Source organism: Pongo abelii, chromosome 15 (assembly GCF_028885655.2).
Source record: "Pongo abelii isolate AG06213 chromosome 15, NHGRI_mPonAbe1-v2.0_pri, whole genome shotgun sequence".
NCBI classification, from domain to species: domain Eukaryota; kingdom Metazoa; phylum Chordata; class Mammalia; order Primates; family Hominidae; genus Pongo; species Pongo abelii.
The window spans coordinates 34,265,819-34,285,699 of NC_072000.2; the positions used below are offsets into that span (position 1 = coordinate 34,265,819).

Sequence of the window (19,881 nt, forward strand, 5' to 3'; positions counted from 1 at the left end):
TTTTTACAGCTCTCTGGGATAGGCCTTAGAAACCAATATAAAGGCACTGTTTTATTTGGATAGTTTTTTAAATTTATTCACATTATCATAATGTGGGCGTCTTGTTTCTCAACTTGTTGGATGTATTTCTTAATCATTTTCATTAGTGGTCACAACCTTGCTGGACTATTGTTAAATACATTTGAATCTAACCATAGGTTGGTGATTTTCAACTAAGGGCAGTTTTTGCCTCCCATAGCCATTTGGTAATGTCTGGAGACATGTTTGGTTGTCATAACTGGTAGGTGTTACTAGAATCTTGTAGTATACATTGTAGGATGCTGCTAAACATCCTATAAGGCACACCACAACCCCCTATAACAAGAAATTATCCAGCCCCAAATGTCAGTAGTGCTAGGGTTAAGAAACCCTGCGGTAGGCCATCCTCCCTTACCTTCCATCTAGCTCTGGTATAATAAATCATAGTAGATCGCAAGGGTGCCACTCTGACTTTTTATCCCAGAGTCAATGCAGTTAGGAAATCCACTGTCCTATACCCAGAAGAGTGTAATGAGTTAAGTCTATTGGGAAAGGAAATATGTAAACAGATGGTGATGCCTTTTGAAAAGTGCGTACTCCTGATATGATAGTGCCTCTAAAGCAGATCTCTAAAACTTCTGTAGACACATGGTAACCAAATGACTGTGCCTCAATTTGCTTTCGTTGGTAGTTTATTTCACATCTAAATTGTAATAATGGAGTAACAGTACATGAGGTGTCATATGCCTTCTCTGTTAAGGGGATGATAATATAATTAGGTACCATTATGGCATTATGTTTTCATTTTGTATATTATAGTAGTGTAGAGTTTTTTGAGGCTCTTCTCCAGAGTCTGCTTTTTTGAGTTTGTGTTTATAGGAAAAAATTTATAATTTATGAAACTGTCAAACATTTGTGTAAATTTATAAGCTCCTACTCTCAGTTTTCCCCAAAGCTGACAATAACTATTCCTTATTGCCTTTTTTACAGAAACGTCAAAAACTTCTGAGTAGAAGCAGCTTATTATTTTGCTAACTACAAAAATTATTCTATAGAAATATTTATATAGATTTTTTTCCTTAAAGTTTCCTGGCAGGGCATGATAGCTCACGCCTGTAATCCTAGTACTTTGGGAGGATCACTTGAGCCTAGGAGTTCAAGACCAGCCTGGGCAACGTGGTTAGTCGCCCCCGTCTCTAAAAAAAATTTAAAAATTAGCCAAGAATGGTGGTGCACACCTGGAGTCTCAGCTAATTGGGAGGCTGAGGTGGGAGGATTACTTGAGCCTGGGAGGTCAAGGCTGCAGTGACCTGTGATTGTGCCACTACACTCCAACCTGGGTGACAGAGTCTCAAAAAAAAAATAAAGTTTCCTAAGTAAAATTTATAATCTGGCATCATACACAAGCTCTAAGTAGTCCAAAGCATTACTGTAATTGTGTGACCATGTTAAATTTGTTTTTTAAAAGCCAGCCTCCCCCATCTCTATAAAAATGTTTAAAAATTAGCCAGGTGTGTGATGGTGCACGCCTGTAGTCCCAGCTACTCCAGAAGCCGAGGCAGAAGGATTGTTTGAGCCCAGGAGTTCAAGGCTGCAGTTAGCTATGATCGCGCCACTGCACTCCAGCCTGGGTGACAGAGCAAGACCCCGTCTCAACAAAAAGCAAAGTATTGTGGTGCTTGCTTCAGCAGCACATATACTAAAAAACAAAGTATTAGGAATTGTCAATATTAGCATACTGTTATTCATATCAAAATGGCATATACTGGAAAGTAGTAGAATATTTTAGATGTATACACTGGTATCAAGAGTTATGTAATTTTTTTTATATATATATTTACAGCTTCCAGAGGCCCTTATTAGTCCTTGTTGACAGAAACATAGATTTGGCAACTCCTTTACATCATACTTGGACATATCAAGCATTGGTGCATGATGTACTGGTAAGAGACTAAATACAGCACTTATTACTGAAATATAGTAACATGCAGTGTTCCCTTTAATTTAAAATTAACATCATGGCTACAGAAACAAAAATGAGAAGGATGGAACTGAGACCTATGAACAAAACAAGTGATGAGATTTGGTATTACTGGGCGTGGATGCTGGAAAATGTGAAGCATTGAAGTTTAGTGTCAAATTTATGATCTTTATAGGGTAAAGTAGTGGTTTTGTTGGCCATGGAAAAGAAGAAAAAGAAAACAATTGAAGAAATGGATTATCTTGTTTTATTTTTAATTTTCTAACTGAATAAGTAAATAAATGTGTTCTCCCTTAGGAGAAAAGCTGTAATTTCTCCCTTTTCTCTGGGAATCAGTTAAACCTCATTTTACGTTAAAAAAAAAAAATAATATTTTTTATGTTACACCATATGTTTTCTGAAGTAATTCCACATATCTGATTTTATGCTTATAGCAAAAATTTGTATTTATGCATATGTAAATTTAGCTGCTAAATGTTGTGTTTAGCATGTGACATACACAGGTGAATAAAACACGGCTTCAATCTTCAAAGACAGTGGAAAGAAAATAGGTACACAAATAATTTCTCTATGAGACACTATGTAATCGGGCCAGAATAGTCTCTATTCGATAGACAGACGTTAAAGAATTTGAACTCAAATCATTGGCTTTGTTAAAACTTAACACTGTAGTTTACTAACTCTTAGCTGAGGACTCTAGGGATTATACTATATAATCGTATCATGATTGTAAAGACTGCCCAACATGTCATATAAACAGGAAATGAAAGCTGAGTGTAGTGGCTCATGCCTATAATCCCAGCACTTTGGGAGGCCAAGGCAGGCGGATCACATGAGGCCAGGAGCTAAAGACCAGCCTGGCCAACATGGCGAAATCCTGTCTCTATTGAAAATACAAAAATTAGCCAAGCATGGTGGCACACGCCTGTAATCCCAACTATTTGGGTGGCTGAGGCTTGAGAATTGCTTGAACCCAGGAGGCGGAGGTTGCAGTGAGTCAAGATTGTGCCACTGCACTCCAGTCTGGGTGACAGAGCAAGACCTAGTCTCAAAAAAAAAAAAAAAAAAGGAAATGAAAGACATGCAATAGATGATTTGGTTTATTTCTTTAAAACCTGGATATTGGCTCTAAAGTGTTTATTTAAATAAATCAGATTTAGAATTACTGATGAAAATTGGCCATCCTCCTATGCCATGACTCTAGGATGAGTGTCAAAGAAATAGCAGTCAACTTTAATTCAGTAGAGAGGGCAAGAAGAATCAAAGGGACTCTTAAATTAAACCCTAAGTAGTAGAACGTGGAATCAGGCTTTAGGAGGTCAAGTAAGAGGTGGGACAGGAGGAATTTGGTCCTACCAATATTTGAGTGCCTACTCTTTAACACACTTCCTAAACCCTGGCTTCAGTAGTAACAAAAACAATAGCTTTCCTGTCTTTCTAGAGCTTACATTCTAGTAGGGGAAACAGGCAATAAAGAAAATAAAACTTGGCAGCATTTCAGAAGGTGGAAGATACCCTGAAGGACAGTAAAGTAGATAATGGTGAACAGGAGTGAAATTTTAAAACAGGGAAGACCTCACTGATAAAGTGACATATGAGTAAAGATCTAAAGGAGGTAAGGTAGTGAATTATATAGCTATGTGGGAAAAGAACATAAGCAGAAGGATGACTAATATGTTTGGAAAATGGCAGGGCAGCCAGATGGCTACAATGAAGAGGCAGGGGAAGAGAAGCAGGAGAAAAGGTTAAATAAATAGGACCCAGGAAGCAATATAATACAGGACTCTAGGGATTATAGTATATGATCGTATCGTGATTATAAAGGCCATCGATTTTAATTTGATGGAAATGGGGAACCACATGGGATTCTGGTGTACATTTGAAGACTGTCACTCTAGCTGTTATACTGAAAATGGACTCCTTGGGGTCACAGGAAGAGCAAGATCAGTTAGGAGGCTGTTGCAGTTATCTTAGCTGAGATGATAGCAGCTTATACCAGGACAGAAATGGTAAGGGCTGTGATTTTTATACTGACTGTAGAGTATAGGATTTGCTGATGAGTTAGATGTGGGAGTTAGATGTAGAGAGAGAGAGAACTCAAAGATGACTCCAAGGTTTTAGCCTTTGCAAATGGCAAGACGTTGTTGTTCAGTGGGATGGAAAAGGCAGTTTCCCCAGGGAAGATCAGATGTTTAGTTTGGGATATGTTAAATGTGAGATGCCAGCCAGGCATGGTGGCTCATACCTGTAATCTCAGCACTTTGGGAGGCCAAGGCAGGAGGATCACTTGGGCCCAGGAGTTCAAGACCAGCCTGGCAACATAAGGAAGCACCATCTTTACAAAAAATAAAAATTAGTGACTTGTGGTGGCACACCTACTCAGGAGGCTGAGGTGGGCGGATCAGTTGATCCGCAACAGATTGCAGCTGCTACAGTGAACTGTGATCACATCACTGTCCTCCGGCCTGGGTAACAAAGTAAAGACCCTGTCTCAAAAAAAAAAAAGTGAGATGCCCATTAAGATATCAAAATGTAAATGTTGAATAGGTAGTTACATGAGTCTGGAGTTCAGGAAAAAAGTCTGGTCCTCAGCCTCCCAAAGTGCTGAGATTACAAGCATGAGCCCCTGCACCTGGACAGAAAATATTTTTAAATGAGGGAAATTACAACATGTTTGTGTACTAATGGGAATGATCCAAACAGCAAAGTTAATGATGCAGGAGATAAGAGCGTCCTGCAGGTGGCATTAGTGAGCACTGTAGACCAGGATTTCTCAACCTTGGCATTATTGACGTTTTGGACCTGATCATTCTTTGTTGGGGGGCAGGGGGAGCTGTCCTGTGCATTGTAGGATGTTTAGCATCATTCCTGGCCTTGACTCTCTAGTTGCCAGTGGAACTCCCTCAGTTGTGACAACCAAAACGTCTTACACACGCCAATTATACCCCAGGTGGTAGAAAGGGGCAAAATTGCCCAATTGAGAACCATGGTTACAGGCTGATGACATGAGTTTCAAAGCTAGTTTTAGGAAAAAGGGCAAGTAAAGAGTCTGGGAGTAGCAAGGAATACACCTAATTCCAGTCTCAGATCCAGTGGTATGAGCTGTGAGAGGTTAAAGAAAAAAAAAAATAAGGTTCCCATTTGAGAAGGCTGCAGGGGTTAGCCAGTTGGAGTTCAATTAGAGCAAGAAAGAACAGGGAAAGTTTAGAGGGGATGTTCAGAATAGGAGATTTTGGTGATGACTGAGTATGGGTTCCAGAAGTGATGACAGGATTTCTAGAGGAGGGTAAGAATAGGAGATGGGGTCTCAGTGGGATTGGAGGTTAAAGAGTTGTACAGGGATTAATGGGCATAATAAGATAGTATTGGTAGTCTCAAATCGTATTTGGTTGGTGGGGCCCTTACTGTTGGGTGGGAGCAAGGGGTAAGTGTCTTAATAAGAGCATAGCATACAGATCACGGGTGCCTCATCACACCTGCCAGTGGTGGTGTTAAGGCAATCTAAAGCACTGAGATGTCTAGGGATCCTTTCCAATTCTTGAACTTTAAGAGTCCCTGGGCTCCCTCTTCATTCCCCTGGATGGAGGAAATTAAAGTACAGGGTGCTTTGAGTACAGGAGATAAGACACATGTACAAATAATTGCAACATAAAAAGGGTAGACTCAGTCTCCATTGTCAGAAGAGAAAATTGGGAAATACAACTTAGGGCGGAAATTCCCTAAAACCAAACAAGGATAATACTGGTCCTTGATGAGGTTTTCACTGTTTCAGAATGAGATGAGAATAAAAATGACTATGAAATGTGTTTTTATGCTGGCCTTTATACTAATTTTTATTTCCTACTATTTGAAGTGAAAATATCCTTTTAAAAATAAAAGGTGGTGAAAGTAGATGGTAAAGTTGTTTTTGTTTAATCTTTACATAAAAAGTTGGGAATCTGAAGAGGTTGGTTATAATTAACTATGCAACTTAAAATGACTTAATTCTGTTCATTAATCTTAATGCAGTTTCTGGATGTGAACAAACTATAACTGAGATGGCATAAATTATAATCACACAAATTTTTGTTGATTGCTAAACCTGCTACTTTTGAAGGTCTTCAGAGCTTTTAAAACACTTAATAATTATATCCTTTGCCTCCACAAGATGGAGTAAGTAAATAGTAAATGTTAACTTAAAATTGCAGTTTACTTTTTATATTAAATGTCTTTTCCTGAAAATCTGCACCATTGGTAATTGTTTATGTATTAGAACTTAGAAACAACTATGAAACACACAGCTTCCCTCTGTGTCAGAAAGATGATTTTTCTCATTTTAAACGGGAAATACACTCTTCTGGTTAAAAAAAAAAAAAAAAAAAAAAGCAACTTTGCAGTACTCATCTCCTTTTATTGGGATATAAGAAGCAAAATTAGTAATTAGAAGCCCTGATTCTTTTTTATTATATCTTGGTTGCAGGAGAGGTGGATTTGATTGTTCAGCTGCAGAGCTGTTAACTTCAGTCAAAGGGATGGACATTATTTTATCTCTGTTTTTTACTTGGCCTTTATTTTTTCAAATCTTAGGTTCTCTTTTTGTACCTTTCACCCTCTGCTACTGACTCTTATTATTTGAAACATTAAATTGGAAGTTATACTAGTAGACATAGGGACTGTAATTAAAGTTTACCTTTTCTTCCAGTCAAGAATAAAAAAAGAAAGTGGTTTCCAAATAAATATGTATTTTTTAAAAGGTTGTAAGAGAAGCATTTTTTTAATTTTTATTTTATTTATTTATTTATTTATTTGAGATGGAGTCTTGCCCTGTCGCCCCGGCTGGAGTGCAGGAGTGCGATCTCAGCTCACTGCAACCTCTGCCTACCAGGTTTGAGCGATTCTCCTTCCTCAACCTCCTGAGTAGCTGGGACCACAGGCATGTGCAACCATGCCCGGCTAATTTTTGTATGTTTAATAGAGATGGGGTTTCGCCACGTTAGCCAGACTGCTCTAGAATTCCTGACCTCAGGTGATCCACCCGCCTCAGCCTCCCAAAGTGCTGGGATTACAGGCGTGAGCTAATGCACTTAGCTAAGGTTATAGCTAATGCACCTAGCTAAGGTTATAAGAGAAGCACTTCAGGAACACCTATTTCCTTAAAGATGTGTGATTGCAATGTAACAGATGCCTAGATATAGTTCAAGATTGATGCTTTGGGTCCAAGGTTGACATTCTTTGATCCTCTAATCTTTATTAACACAAAACCTCTTGGTCAGCACTATGTAGCCTAATTTCAAGCATTTGCCTAAAAATCAAAAGTGTAATGTAAACTTTTACTCATTTAATCCAAGCAAATACATATTTTACTGTACTTGATAGGAAGTGTCTACTGAAGGTCTGTAGGCTATGTAAAAGCCCAAAAGATATCCCTGATTTCATTCTCTTTTTAAAAATAGCAGTGTTTCAGTATATCTCCATATTTGTTGCCGTGTCTGAACTTGGATTGAATTTTTATTTAATCTAAGGGAGAAAAAGTATGTATTATTTACTGATCTAACTTTAGCTGCTATAGTTTTTTTTTTTTTTTTTTTGCCTTATATTCTAGTTGTATAACATTTGTCTGTATTTATGATGGAATGTTTTACAAAGTTTTAATAATATATTTTATAATCAAATGTATTCAAAATATTTGCATTTCAACATAATATAGGATCATGTAATCAATTAATAATTAATTTAAGATATTAGATGTTTTTTCTTTTCATATTTAAGTCTTATAAATTATATATTTTACATTTACATCACATCTCAATTCAGACTAACCACATTGAAGGTACTCAGTAGCCACCTGTGACTACTGGCAACCGTATTGGACAGTGCAATTCTAAATCATAAGGCCCAAATTCTTTACTACTTTTAGAGATTGAATGAATTGTGTATGAGTTGAAATTATCACATGAAGACTGGTAGAAATGTTTGCATATTGCCGGCAATGTATCTGGTGGGTGGGAGGGTTCCAGCTCGTGAGTCCTAGGGTTGTAAACAGCTCTGCTTTAATAAAAATGAACAAGCTTCCCAAATATATTGCTGATGCTGTAAAGAATACCTTGGCCTCTGAATTAAGATAGGTTAGGTTGTGCTACTTAGTCTAACCCTCTAACCTCAGTGGCATAAAATAATAAAGATTTTTTTTTCTTGGTCATAGTATTTATTGTTCCTTGTCCAGTATGGATGAGCAAAACAATTGTGGGTTGTACTTCATTTTTTTAGGTTCTGTTATGAAGAAAATTTTTTAAACTTTTACTAGGGAATATTTCAAATAACACAAATACAGAGAATACTGTAATGAACTCATATTTACATTGTTCAGCTTCCCTGGTATTATATGATCTAAGCATGACTACTTCAGCATGTATCTATTTTTTAAAGTTATAATTTTACGCAACAAAATTAATGATAATTTCCTGGTAATATACCCGCTCTGTATTCATTGTTTCAAAGATGCTTCTTTACAGTTGGCTTGTTCAAATAAGGATCCAGAAATACATCTGTACATGGCATTAGTTGGTATATCTCTTAAATCTCTCAGTTCCTCCCTCCTCACTTCTTTTTAATTGCCATTTTTTGATTGAAAGAATTCGGTCATTTTTCTATAGAATTTCCTACATTTTGGCATTTGGCTGATTGTATCCTTTTGTATTCCCGATACTTTCTGTAAACTAATTGATTGTGGAAATTGATTAGATCTCATTCAATTCTTTGTCAAGGCCACTTTAACTAGCAGTGTTCTTTAGTTTCTGTTTTATTACATCAGGAGGTACGTAATGTCTGTTTGTCCTAATGTTAGTGAACAGATTGATCAGCAGGTTCAGGTATTGTCAGCATGATCCATCCATTAAGGGTTCTCCATAAATCTTTTACCTAAAGGTTTAAATGTCACTGATAATTATTCCCTCTTTATTTTAATTACTGATGGCAAATGGTGATTTTCTGATACTGTTATTCCTCCTCCATCTTTTTAGCCAATATGCTTATATAATAACTTTTTTTTTTATCACCTACTTAGGACAAATGCTTATCTTCCTTTGTCAATTTTCAGAATTAGTGAGTACCCTAGTAATTTGCAGAGACAATCAATAAAGTCATTTGTTTAAGTATGATTTTATGAACTAACAGATTTTTATATTTGAGATGTTTTTACACTATTACAGTTGTTCATTTTGATGCTTGAATTATCTTGTTTTTGGCCTATCATGTTGGCCTTGATAGCTTCTTGACATAACCCCATCAGTCTTTGATAGTTTCTTTGCTTCCTGGTATGAAAAATATCCTAAGCTAATCATATTCATTTTCTGCCTCAGACCTGGCTGCATCCATTTCTCAAAAAGCCTCTGGTTCCTTTGAGTAACAAATAGTGGATACCACAGTCTGGGCTATTAGGGCTGTTTATTTCTACTGGGATACTTTTGCTTCCAGACATTTTCCATGGTGAAAAAGACAGCATCTTCTAGTTTTCTCATTCTCTGAGATTAAAGAACCCATTTTTTTAATAACAAGTAGTATTGTGAAATTGTAAAATTACATTAGTGACTGTTGACTGCACACAATTTGAAAGCATCAGTGGAAGGCTGAGTCTTCCTGTTTCTTCCTAACAAACATGTTTTGATCCTTGCTCTACTTGAGTTTCATTTAAGAGACTGATTTGTGTGAACCAAAGAAACCAGATGACTGTTACGTAAAGCAGAAAATATTTGGATTTAAATTGTTAGATGGATTAAAACCACATATCATCACCATGACTGGGAGTTTTGTTTCTTCAGCCACTCAGGAGAGCTGTGCCATTATAAATATACGTTTGTATCATTTTAGCTAGAAGCCCATCTTAATATATATGTATCTGTTGTAGAGTGATGGAGGTCAAATAACATCTGATGTGTAACTTGTTCTCTAGAGTAAAGCTTCTGATCTCTTCTCATTGAGTTCCATAGTTATCCATGCTCTTTGAGGGTAGGAAATTATTGGTTGTGTATAATTGATTTCTCGGTAAGAAATAATTACAGTCTCTAGGAGCTTCTATAAATTGTGTCGTTAGAGGCATTATCACCACTTTATCAAATGTTGAACAGAAACTGGTTTTGAAGCATTTAGGAAGAGTAGAAATAAGTTTTAAACTCCCTTTTGCTTAGGTGCCTAGTCTTTAACATTTTCTCTTATGGAAATTAGTTTTAGGGATGAGCTTTGAAAAATAAATTTTTCGCATAATGCTTTAATTTTCCCTAAATCCAATTGAAACTGTTATAGGTATTGAAACCCTGATATATTAGTCTGTTGATTTATCTGATGAAGACAATGATCTTTATTCCTGTCTTAGAATTCTATCTTCTGTTTATATATTAAAGATCATATTTTGTCTTTTACCCGCCTTTGGCAAAAAGTGATGAAACTCACAGCTTTTATTTTATAATTAAAATCTTAAGTATGAAAAAAATAATTGTGATTTACAGGAGGAATATTTGCCTGCTTTAGAGAAAATACACACAAATGTATTCGTGTGCATTAAACATTTTCTTTATCATTTCTTCTCTCATTGGTGTCAACCCTGTTCCCCAAACTATTTAACTCCTAAGATGAAGATTTTCTCCAGAGAAAATGCTTCTTTTTGGAGATGAGAATTCTCCCTAGGTTTGTGTGCAAGGATGAGACAATATAGGTGTGCTCATCTTCAAATGACTGATGGGACATTTCTTTAATGTAGGCGAGGATGGAAGCCAAAGCCGTGGAAGATGTTGGTGGAGCCAATGGGTAGTTTCCTTTCCTCTTCCTCACATCCTTTAGTTCTGTTCACTTCCATCGTTATCAAGAAGTATTTATATGTGTTCCCTAGTTTTAAATAGATTCTCCCTTGTATTTTATTTCTCTTGTTGGTTAATTTGATAGTAGAAGTTGAAGACTCACCTTAGTGTGTCACCTCAATATGAAAATTCTGGCGTTGTGTTTATGACTCCAAAGTACATCTGTTGAAACAATAGATGTGTAATGATTGCTGTAATAGCATTTAGAGTTGAGATAGTAAATTCTTGCCAAAATAAAAGATATTTTTATTTCACTTTCCTTTACTTTGCTTGTGAACTACAAGTCTGCATAAATAGGTATTGCCTATATTGTCCAGAGATTATTTTGTTAACATTAACTCTCTCTGGCTCTACTGATTGCTCTAACTTGGGAAAAGAAAACAAGACTGCTGAAGGCTTCTCCATGTTTTTAGCATTTCCTGATGGGATTTATTTATATGTAGTGATTTGGGGCACCTTTGTCCTATCTTCTAAGTTAGTTAAATGTGACTGTCAGTGGAAACAGATTAGACTCTATCATGTTAAAACTAATTCTGTTGTCTTTTATTTGTGTATAAACGTTCAGTTGCTTTAACATGACTGAGTACAGCACAGAATGTTTTAATTTCCTAACTTGGAAGATTGAAATTACCTTTATTTGCCTTGCTATTATGCAAACAATGGAAATATCCTTGCTATTAAATTATTTCTCAGAGTTCTTAGCATCTTTTATTCCTTTATTATTTTGTGTTTTAAGTATTCCATCAATACTTCAGTAACAACATGCTCTCCTACTTTTAGAGCAGTAATTTTGCTAGCAAGTTAACTTTATTTTGAATGAGCTGTGTCATCACCATGGACATAGTACTTCACTAGGAATTCTAGTTAATAAAACTTAACTGTTTAAAGATGTTTCTCTTCAATATCTTTTATTTTGTTAGATAGTTTTTTAAATCTAGGCTTCTTCCCAGATGTAGCTGTTACAGTTTAAAATAGTTTTCCACAATTGTGCTATTTTTACTTTCTTTCTATATGAATGATTTTTGTGCAAAGTGAAGTTTAGATATGAGGATGGGAAACTGAGAGGATTAAGTAAAGTCACTTTCTTGCCCTATGATAATATGAGGGGTCTATAGGAAAAACAGTAATAGAGTGAAATATACTAAACTTTTGTCATTCCAACCATTTATTGTAACTCTCTAGTCTTTAAATTGCCTGTTTATCACCTGAGGCTACTCATGTTCTGCACTACAGGGAATTTCAAGTGTTAGAATCTAATTCCACTCACTCTGTTCTCACTGTGATACAATTAAAACATAATGCTTGAAAGCACTGCCTCTGAAGTCAGACTGCCTAGATTTTAATCTTGATTCTGCCACATATTTATGTATAACTTTGGACAATTAACTTCTTTATGCCTCAGTTTTTTCATCTTGATTGGGAATTGTATTACTGCTTCTACAGGTTATTGTAAGGATCAAATGACTTAATATAAGGTGCTAAGAATAGTGCCTTGCAAATGAAAGATAGCCATGCTTCTGAACAAAAGGCAGCAGAAACTTCTGCAGACTTAAGTGTCCCTGTCTGGCAGCTCTGAAGAGAGCAGTGGTTCTCCTAGCACGGTGTTTGAGCTCTGAGAATGGACAGACTGCCTCCTCAAGTGGATCCCTGACCCCTGTGTAGCCTAACATGGAGACATCTCCCAGTAGGGGCTGACTGACACCTCATACACCCGGGCGCCCCTCTGAGATGAAGCTTCCAAAGGAAGGATCAGGGAGCAATGTTTGTTGTTCTGCAATATTTGCTGTTCTGCAGCCTCCGCTGGTGATTACCCAGGCAAACAGGGTCTGGAGTGGACCTGCAGCAAACTCCAACAGACCTGCAGCTGAGGGACCTGTTAGAAGGAAAACTAACAAGCAGAAAGGAATAGCATCAACATCAACAAAAAGGACATCCACACCAAAACTGCATCTGTAGGTCACCATCATCAAAGACCAAAGGTAGATAAAACCACAAAGATGGGGAGAAAACAGAGCAGAAAAGCTGAAAATTCTAAAAACCAGAGCACCCCTTCTTCTCCAAAGGATCGCAGCTCCTCGCCAGCAACAGAACAAAGCTGGATGGAGAATGATTTTGACGAGCTGACAGAAGTAGGCTTCAGAAAGTCAATACTAACAAGTTTCTCCAAGCTAAAGGAGGATGTTTGAACCCGTCACAAGGAAGCTAAAAACCTTGAAAAAAGATTAAAAGAATGGCTAACTAGAATAAACAGTGTAGAGAAGAGCTTAAATGACCTGATGGAGCTGAAAACCATGGCACGAGAACTACGTGATGCATGCACAAGCTTCAGTAGCCAATTCAATCAAGTGGAAGAAAGGGTATCAGTGATTGAAGATCAAATTAACGAACTGAAACAAGAAGAGAAGTTTAGAGAAGAAAAGAGTAAAAAGAAATGAACAAAGCCTCCAAGAAATATGGGACTATGTGAAAAGACCAAATCTGCATTTGATTGATGTACCTGAAAGTGACAGGGAGAATGGAACCAAGTTGGAAAACACTCTTCAGGATATTATCCAGGAGAACTTCCCCAACCTAGCAAGACAGGCCAACATTCAAATTCAGGAAATACAGAGAACACCACAAAGATACTCGAAAAGAGCAACCCCAAGACACATAATTGTCGGATTCACCAAGGTGAAATGAATGAAAAAATGTTAAGGGCAGCCAGAGAGAAAGGTCGGGTTACCAACAGAGGGAAGCCTATCAGACTAACAGTGGATCTCTCAGCAGAAACCCTACAAGCAAGAAGAGAGTGGGGGCCAATATTCAACATTCTTAAAGAAAAGAATTTTCAACCCAGAATTTCATATCCAGCCAAACTAAGCTTCAGAAGTGAAGGAGAAATAAAATCTTTTACAGACAAGCAAATGCTGAGAGATTTTGTCACTACCAGGCCTGCCTTACAAGAGCTCCTGAAGGAAGCACTAAACATGGAAAGGAACAACCGGTACCAGCCACTGCAAAAACATGCCAAATTGTAAAGACCGTAGATGCTAGGAAGAAACTGCATCAACTAACAGGCAGAATAACCAGCTAACTTCATAATGACAGGATCAGATTCATATATGACAATATTAACCTTAAACGTAAATGGGCTAAATGCCCCAATTAAAAGACACAGACTGGCAAATTGGATAAAGAGTCAAGACCCATCAGTGTGCTGTATTCAGGAGACCCATCTCATGTGCAGAGACACACAAAGACTCAAAATAAAGGGATGGAGGAAGATCTACCAAGCAAATGGAAAGCCAAAAAAAGCAGGGGTTGCAATCCTAGACTATGATAAAACGGACTTGAAACCAACAAAGATCAAAAGAGACAAAGAAGGCCATTACATAATAGTAAAGGAATCAATTCAACAAGAAGAGCTAACTATCCTAAATATATATGCACCTAATACAGGAGCAAAACAAGATTCATAAAACAAGTCCCAGATTCATAAAACAAGTCCTTAGAGACCTACAAAGAGACTTAGACTCCCACACAATAATAATGGGAGACTTTAACACCCCACTGTCAATTTTAAACGAGATCAACAAGACAGAAGGTTAACAAGGATATCCAGGACTTGAACTCAGCTCTGCACTAATAGACATCTACAGAACTCTCCACCCCAAATCAACAGAATATACATTCTTCTCAGCACCACATCACACTTATTCCAAAATTGACCACATAGTTGGTAGTAAAGCACTCCTCAGCAAATGTAAAAGAACAGAAATCACAACAAACCGTCTCTCAGACCACAGTGCAATCAAACTAGAACTCAGGATTAAGAAATTTACTCAAAACCGCACAACTACATGGAAACTGAACAACCTGCTTCTGAATGACTAATGGGTAAATAACGAAATGAAGGCAGAAATAAAGATGTTCTTTGAAACCAATGAGAACAAAGACACAACATACCAGAATCTCTGGGACACATTTAAAGCAGTGTGTAGAGGGAAATTTATAGCACTAAATGCCCACAAGAGAAAGCAGGAAAGACCTAAAATTGACACCCTAACATCACAATTAAAAGAACTAGAGAAGCAAGAGCAAACACATTCAGAAGCTAGCAGAAGGCAAGAAATAGCTAAGATCAGAGCAGAACTGAAGGAGATAGAGACACAAAAAACCCTTCAAAAAATCAATGAATGCAGGAGCTGGTTTTTTGAAAAGATTAACAAAATTGATAGACCACTAGCAAGACTAATAAAGAAGAAAAGAGAGAAGAATCAAATAGGCACAATAAAAAATGATAAAGGGAATATCATCACCGATCCCACAGAAATACAAACTACCATCAGAGAATACTATAAACACATCTATGCAAATAAACTAGAAAATCTAGAAGAAATGGATAAATTCCTGGACACGTACACCCTCCCAAGCCTAAACCAGGAAGAATTTGAATTGCTGAATAGACCAATAACAGGCTCTGAAATTGAGGCAGTAATCAATAGCCTACCAACCAAAAAAAAAAGTCCAGGACCAGGCGAATTCACAGCTGAATTCTACCAGAGGTAAAAAGAGAAGCTGGTAGCATTCCTTCTGAAACTATTCCAATCAATAGAAAAAGAGGGAATCCTCCCTAACTCATTTGATGAGGCCAGCATCATCCTGATACCAAAGCCTGGCAGAGACACAACAAAAAATGAGAATTTTAGACCAATATCCCTGATGAACATCAATGTGAATATCCTCAATAAAATACTGGCAAAGCAAATCCAACAGTACATCAAAAAGCTTATCCACCATGATCAAGTAGGCTTCATCCCTGGGATGCAAGGCTGCTTCAACATATGCAAATCAATAAACATAATCCATCATATAAACAGAACCAAAGACAAAAACCACGATTATCTCAATAGATGCAGAAAAACCCTTTGACAAAATTCAACAGCCCTTCATGCTAAAACCTCTCAATAAATTACGTATTGATGGAACATAGCTCAAAATAATAAGACCTATTTATGACAAACCTACAGCCAATATCATACTGAATGTGCAAAAACTGGAAGCATTCCCTTTGAAAACTGGCACAAGACAGGGATGCCCTCTCTCACCACTCTTATTCAACATAGTGTTGGAAGTTCTGGCCAGGGCAATCAGGCAAGGGAAAGAAATAAAGGGTATTCGATTAGGAAAAGAGGAAGTCAAATTGTCCCTGTTTGCAGATGACATGGTTGTATATTTAGAAAACCCCATTGTCTCAGCCCAAAATCTCCTTAAGCTGATAAGCAACTTCAGCAAAGTCTCAGGATATAAAATCAATGTGCAAAAATCACAAGCATTCTTATACGCAAATAACAGACAGCCAAATTATGAGTGAACTCCCATTCACAATTGCTACAAAGAGAATAAAATACCTAGGAATTCAACTTACAAGGGATGTGAAGGACCTCTTCAAGGAGAACTACAAACCACTGCTCAATGAACTAAAAGAGGACACAAACAAATAGAAGAACATTCCATGCTCATGGATAGGAAGAATCAATATCGTGAAAATGGCCATACTGCCCAAGGTAATTTATAGATTCAACGCCATCCCCATCAAGCTACCACTGACTTTCTTCACAGAATTGGAAAAAACTACTTTAAAGTTCATATGGAACCAAAAAAGAGCCTGCATTGCCAAGACAGTCCTAAGCCAAAAGAACAAAGCTGGAGGCATCACACTACCTGACTTCAAACTATACTACAAGGCTACAGTAACCAAAACAGCATGATACTGGTACCAAAACAGAGATATAGACCAGTGGAACAGAACAGAGGCCTCAGAAATAACACCACACGTCTACAACCTTCTGATCTTTGACAAACCTGACAAAAACAAGAAATGGGGAATGGGTTCCCTATTTAATAAATGGTGCGGGAAAACTGGCTAGCCATATGGAGAAAGCTGAAACTGGATCCCTTCCTTACACCTTATACAAAAATTCCTTCAAGATGGATTAAAGACTTAAACGTTAGACCTAAAACCATAAAAACCCTAGAAGAAAACCTAGGCAATACCATTCAGGACATAGGCATGGGCAAGGACTTCATGTCTAAAACACCAAAAGCAATGGCAACAAAAGCCAAAATAGACAAATGGGATCTAATTAAACTCAAGAGCTTCTGCACAGCAAAAGAAACTACCGTCAGAGCGAACAGGCAGCGTACAGAATGGGAGAAAATTTTTACAATCTACCCATCTGACAAAGGGCTAATAACCAGAATCTACAAAGAACGTAAACAAATTTACAAGAAAAAAATCAACCCCATCAAAAAGTGGGCAAAGGATATGAACAGACACACTTCTCAAAAGAAGACATTTATGCAGCCAAAAGACACATGAAAAAATGCTCATCATCAGTGGTCATCAGAGAAATGCAAATGAAAACCACAATGAGATACCATCTCACGCCAGTTAGAATGGTGATCAGTAAAAATTCAGGAAACAACAGGTGCTGGAGAGGCTGTGGAGAAATAGGAACGCTTTTACACTGTTGGTGGGAGTGTAAACTAGTTCAACCATTGTGGAAGACAGTGTGGTGATTCCTCAAGGATCTAGAACTAGAAATACCATTTGACCCAGCGATCCCATTACTGGGTATGTAGACATCTGTAATTTTTCAAATCCTGCTTTTTATGTCAAAGAGAAAAATGGCAAGGAAATAAACTATTATAAAAGATTTATTTGAGAAAGTTACAAGGTTTATGTTAAGGACATAGAGTCAGTATTGATAACCTTGTTTTATCTAAAGGAGATTGAATTGCATTCAGTATATTTAATTTGCTAAGACCTAGAATAATCATTAATTCAAAATATATACAGATACCTTAGAACTAAGATAATTATATTTCAGTCATGCTGGATAATTTCTCCATACTGTATCTTCCTTCTTCATCAGTCATTTACTTGTTGATAGCCATGTTTTATCTCTCACTATTCTTTAGTTGGCATTGAACCATAAAATGCTGCTATTTGTGAGGGAACCCATAGATGTAATGCAAGAAGTTGGGAGAAAGAAAAAAGATACTTACTTTTATTTTTGCCTAATGGTTTTTTGTGGGTTTGGTTTGGTTTGGTTTTGCGTTTTGGGGGGTTTTTTGTTTTTTTTTACAGAAAGGGTACAAAAATCAAGCCTCACGTGAATAAAATTAGTCCCAGGCAAGAAAGTTTAGCGACTACTGGCCTGACTCTTGAAGTTTATGTGAAAGAGGGGCATCACTTATTATTGTAGCATCTGTTTTAATTTTTAAAATTGCAGTTCATCACTCAAAGTGACACATCAGAATGTTGACTCTCTAAGAGTTAAAAAATATTTAAGATAACATTTGTTACTGGAAATGACCAAGCATCAGAAGGCCTGGTTGCATAAGTTAATTTAGCCAAACATTGGACTACTGTGTAGTTATGATAAAGATGAAGTAAATGTACGTATACAGATACAGAAAGAGCTGTAAAATGTATTATTAGATGAAAAAAGATGTAACATGTACACTGTAATCCCATTTTAAAAAATAAAATTAAGAGATGTATATGTGCTATTATATGCATCAATGTTTTTCTAGAAGGATACACAAGCATATTAACATGTTTTTCTCTTTTTCTTGTTTGAAATTTTAATATACATCTAATACTTTCATTAAAATACAGAAACAGAGTTATATTTGTATGTAACAAAAGATTGGGAGATCTTTTAAATTTCAGATCTATATTTTGTCCTTGGAAACATTAGAAAGGGCAACAAGATTCTATTTTTATTAGACTTAGGAAACAGTTATTTAACACAAGATTACTTTTTCCTAGGATTTCCATTTAAACAGGGTTAATTTGGAAGAATCTTCAGGAGTGGAAAACTCTCCAGCTGGTGCTAGACCAAAGAGAAAAAACAAGAAGTCTTATGATTTAACTCCGGTTGATAAATTTTGGCAAAAACATAAAGGAAGGTAAGCAAAATATCAATAAGTAAAAGATTCATTTTTTTAAAGAGAAATTAAGGTGTCATCCACCTTAATGAATTTGAGAAAAAATTCAAAAGGGTCATGTAGGTTCATTCACCCAATGAGTGGGGGTTGTAATTAGATAGTCCATAGATATTTGTCTTTATTTCTCCATTTCTCACTGATTCCTAAGTTGTTTTTTGTTAATTGTTGTTTTATAGGGACCGCTTCTCCTTTCAATGAGATCATCCCATATGATTTTGAAGATATTACAGACAGTCTTTTTCAATTTTGTTGCTGTCTCCACTGACTCTATAAGACCATCTCTGCCTTTCATTTAAATTGGCTTTTGTGATTTTTGGGGGTGATTTTTTCCTTTTTGTTACATGTTACCCTCATGTAAAACTTGTTTTAGATACTTGTGGAGACAGTACCTAAGCCTGAAGCCTAGAAATTTATTCAAAGTACGTTAGAAATGATGAGTGATAAAACTGCATTAATTGCCATGTGATTTACTGTGGGCAGATATACATATCCCATGTGATGCTATGCCCCCTTAAAGTTTAGGGTACTTCATCGGCTCAGTTACTGCTATAAAAGTTATCTAGTGATCATTATGGCTAGAGCAATCATTCTAAACAAACAAAAATATTATTCCTCAGAGAAAAAGAATACTGTTCATCACCAATTATGAAAATATGATTTTTCAAAAATATTTCAAAATGTGTGTGTGTCCTTGATATAGCTGTTCTTTTTGGGCTTATATTTATTGTTTAAAGAGAAGTAGAATATAGACTTGGTTCAACATGCTGGGTTTTTAATATGTTTTATCTTTTTTTTACTTACAACTTTTTTTTAAGCTGGAAAATCAAATCACCATAACAAAGATTTGACTTTCTCTCTGCAGAGAAAAGTCACTGTCTTTCTCTTTCTCACTATGGCAGTTTTAGGTACTATTTTAATTAATTTTAATTAATTTGATTTTAAATAATACTCTTCCCTTTGGAATTCCATAATCTACATTTCCCTCCAGAATGGTGAAGTACAAGAAATTACTTTTTTTTAGAGAGGCATTATTTATAGAGAATACAGAATATT

General features: G+C 36.5%; 1 protein-coding gene across 3 annotated transcripts in view; it reads left to right on the forward strand.

The window, feature by feature from the left end:
- Nucleotides 1-19,881, forward strand: part of SCFD1 (sec1 family domain containing 1) — a 105,680-nt gene that overhangs the window by 29,107 nt on the left and 56,692 nt on the right. For 2 of the 3 annotated variants that reach the window (XM_054529969.2, XM_024231409.3), the window contains 2 exons: nucleotides 1,862-1,961; nucleotides 18,650-18,789. In XM_054529969.2, coding sequence (XP_054385944.1) covers nucleotides 1,862-1,961; nucleotides 18,650-18,789 — 240 coding nt within the window. The remainder of the gene's footprint in view (nucleotides 1-1,861; nucleotides 1,962-18,649; nucleotides 18,790-19,881) is intronic. The other variant, XM_054529970.2, reaches the window with a different exon arrangement.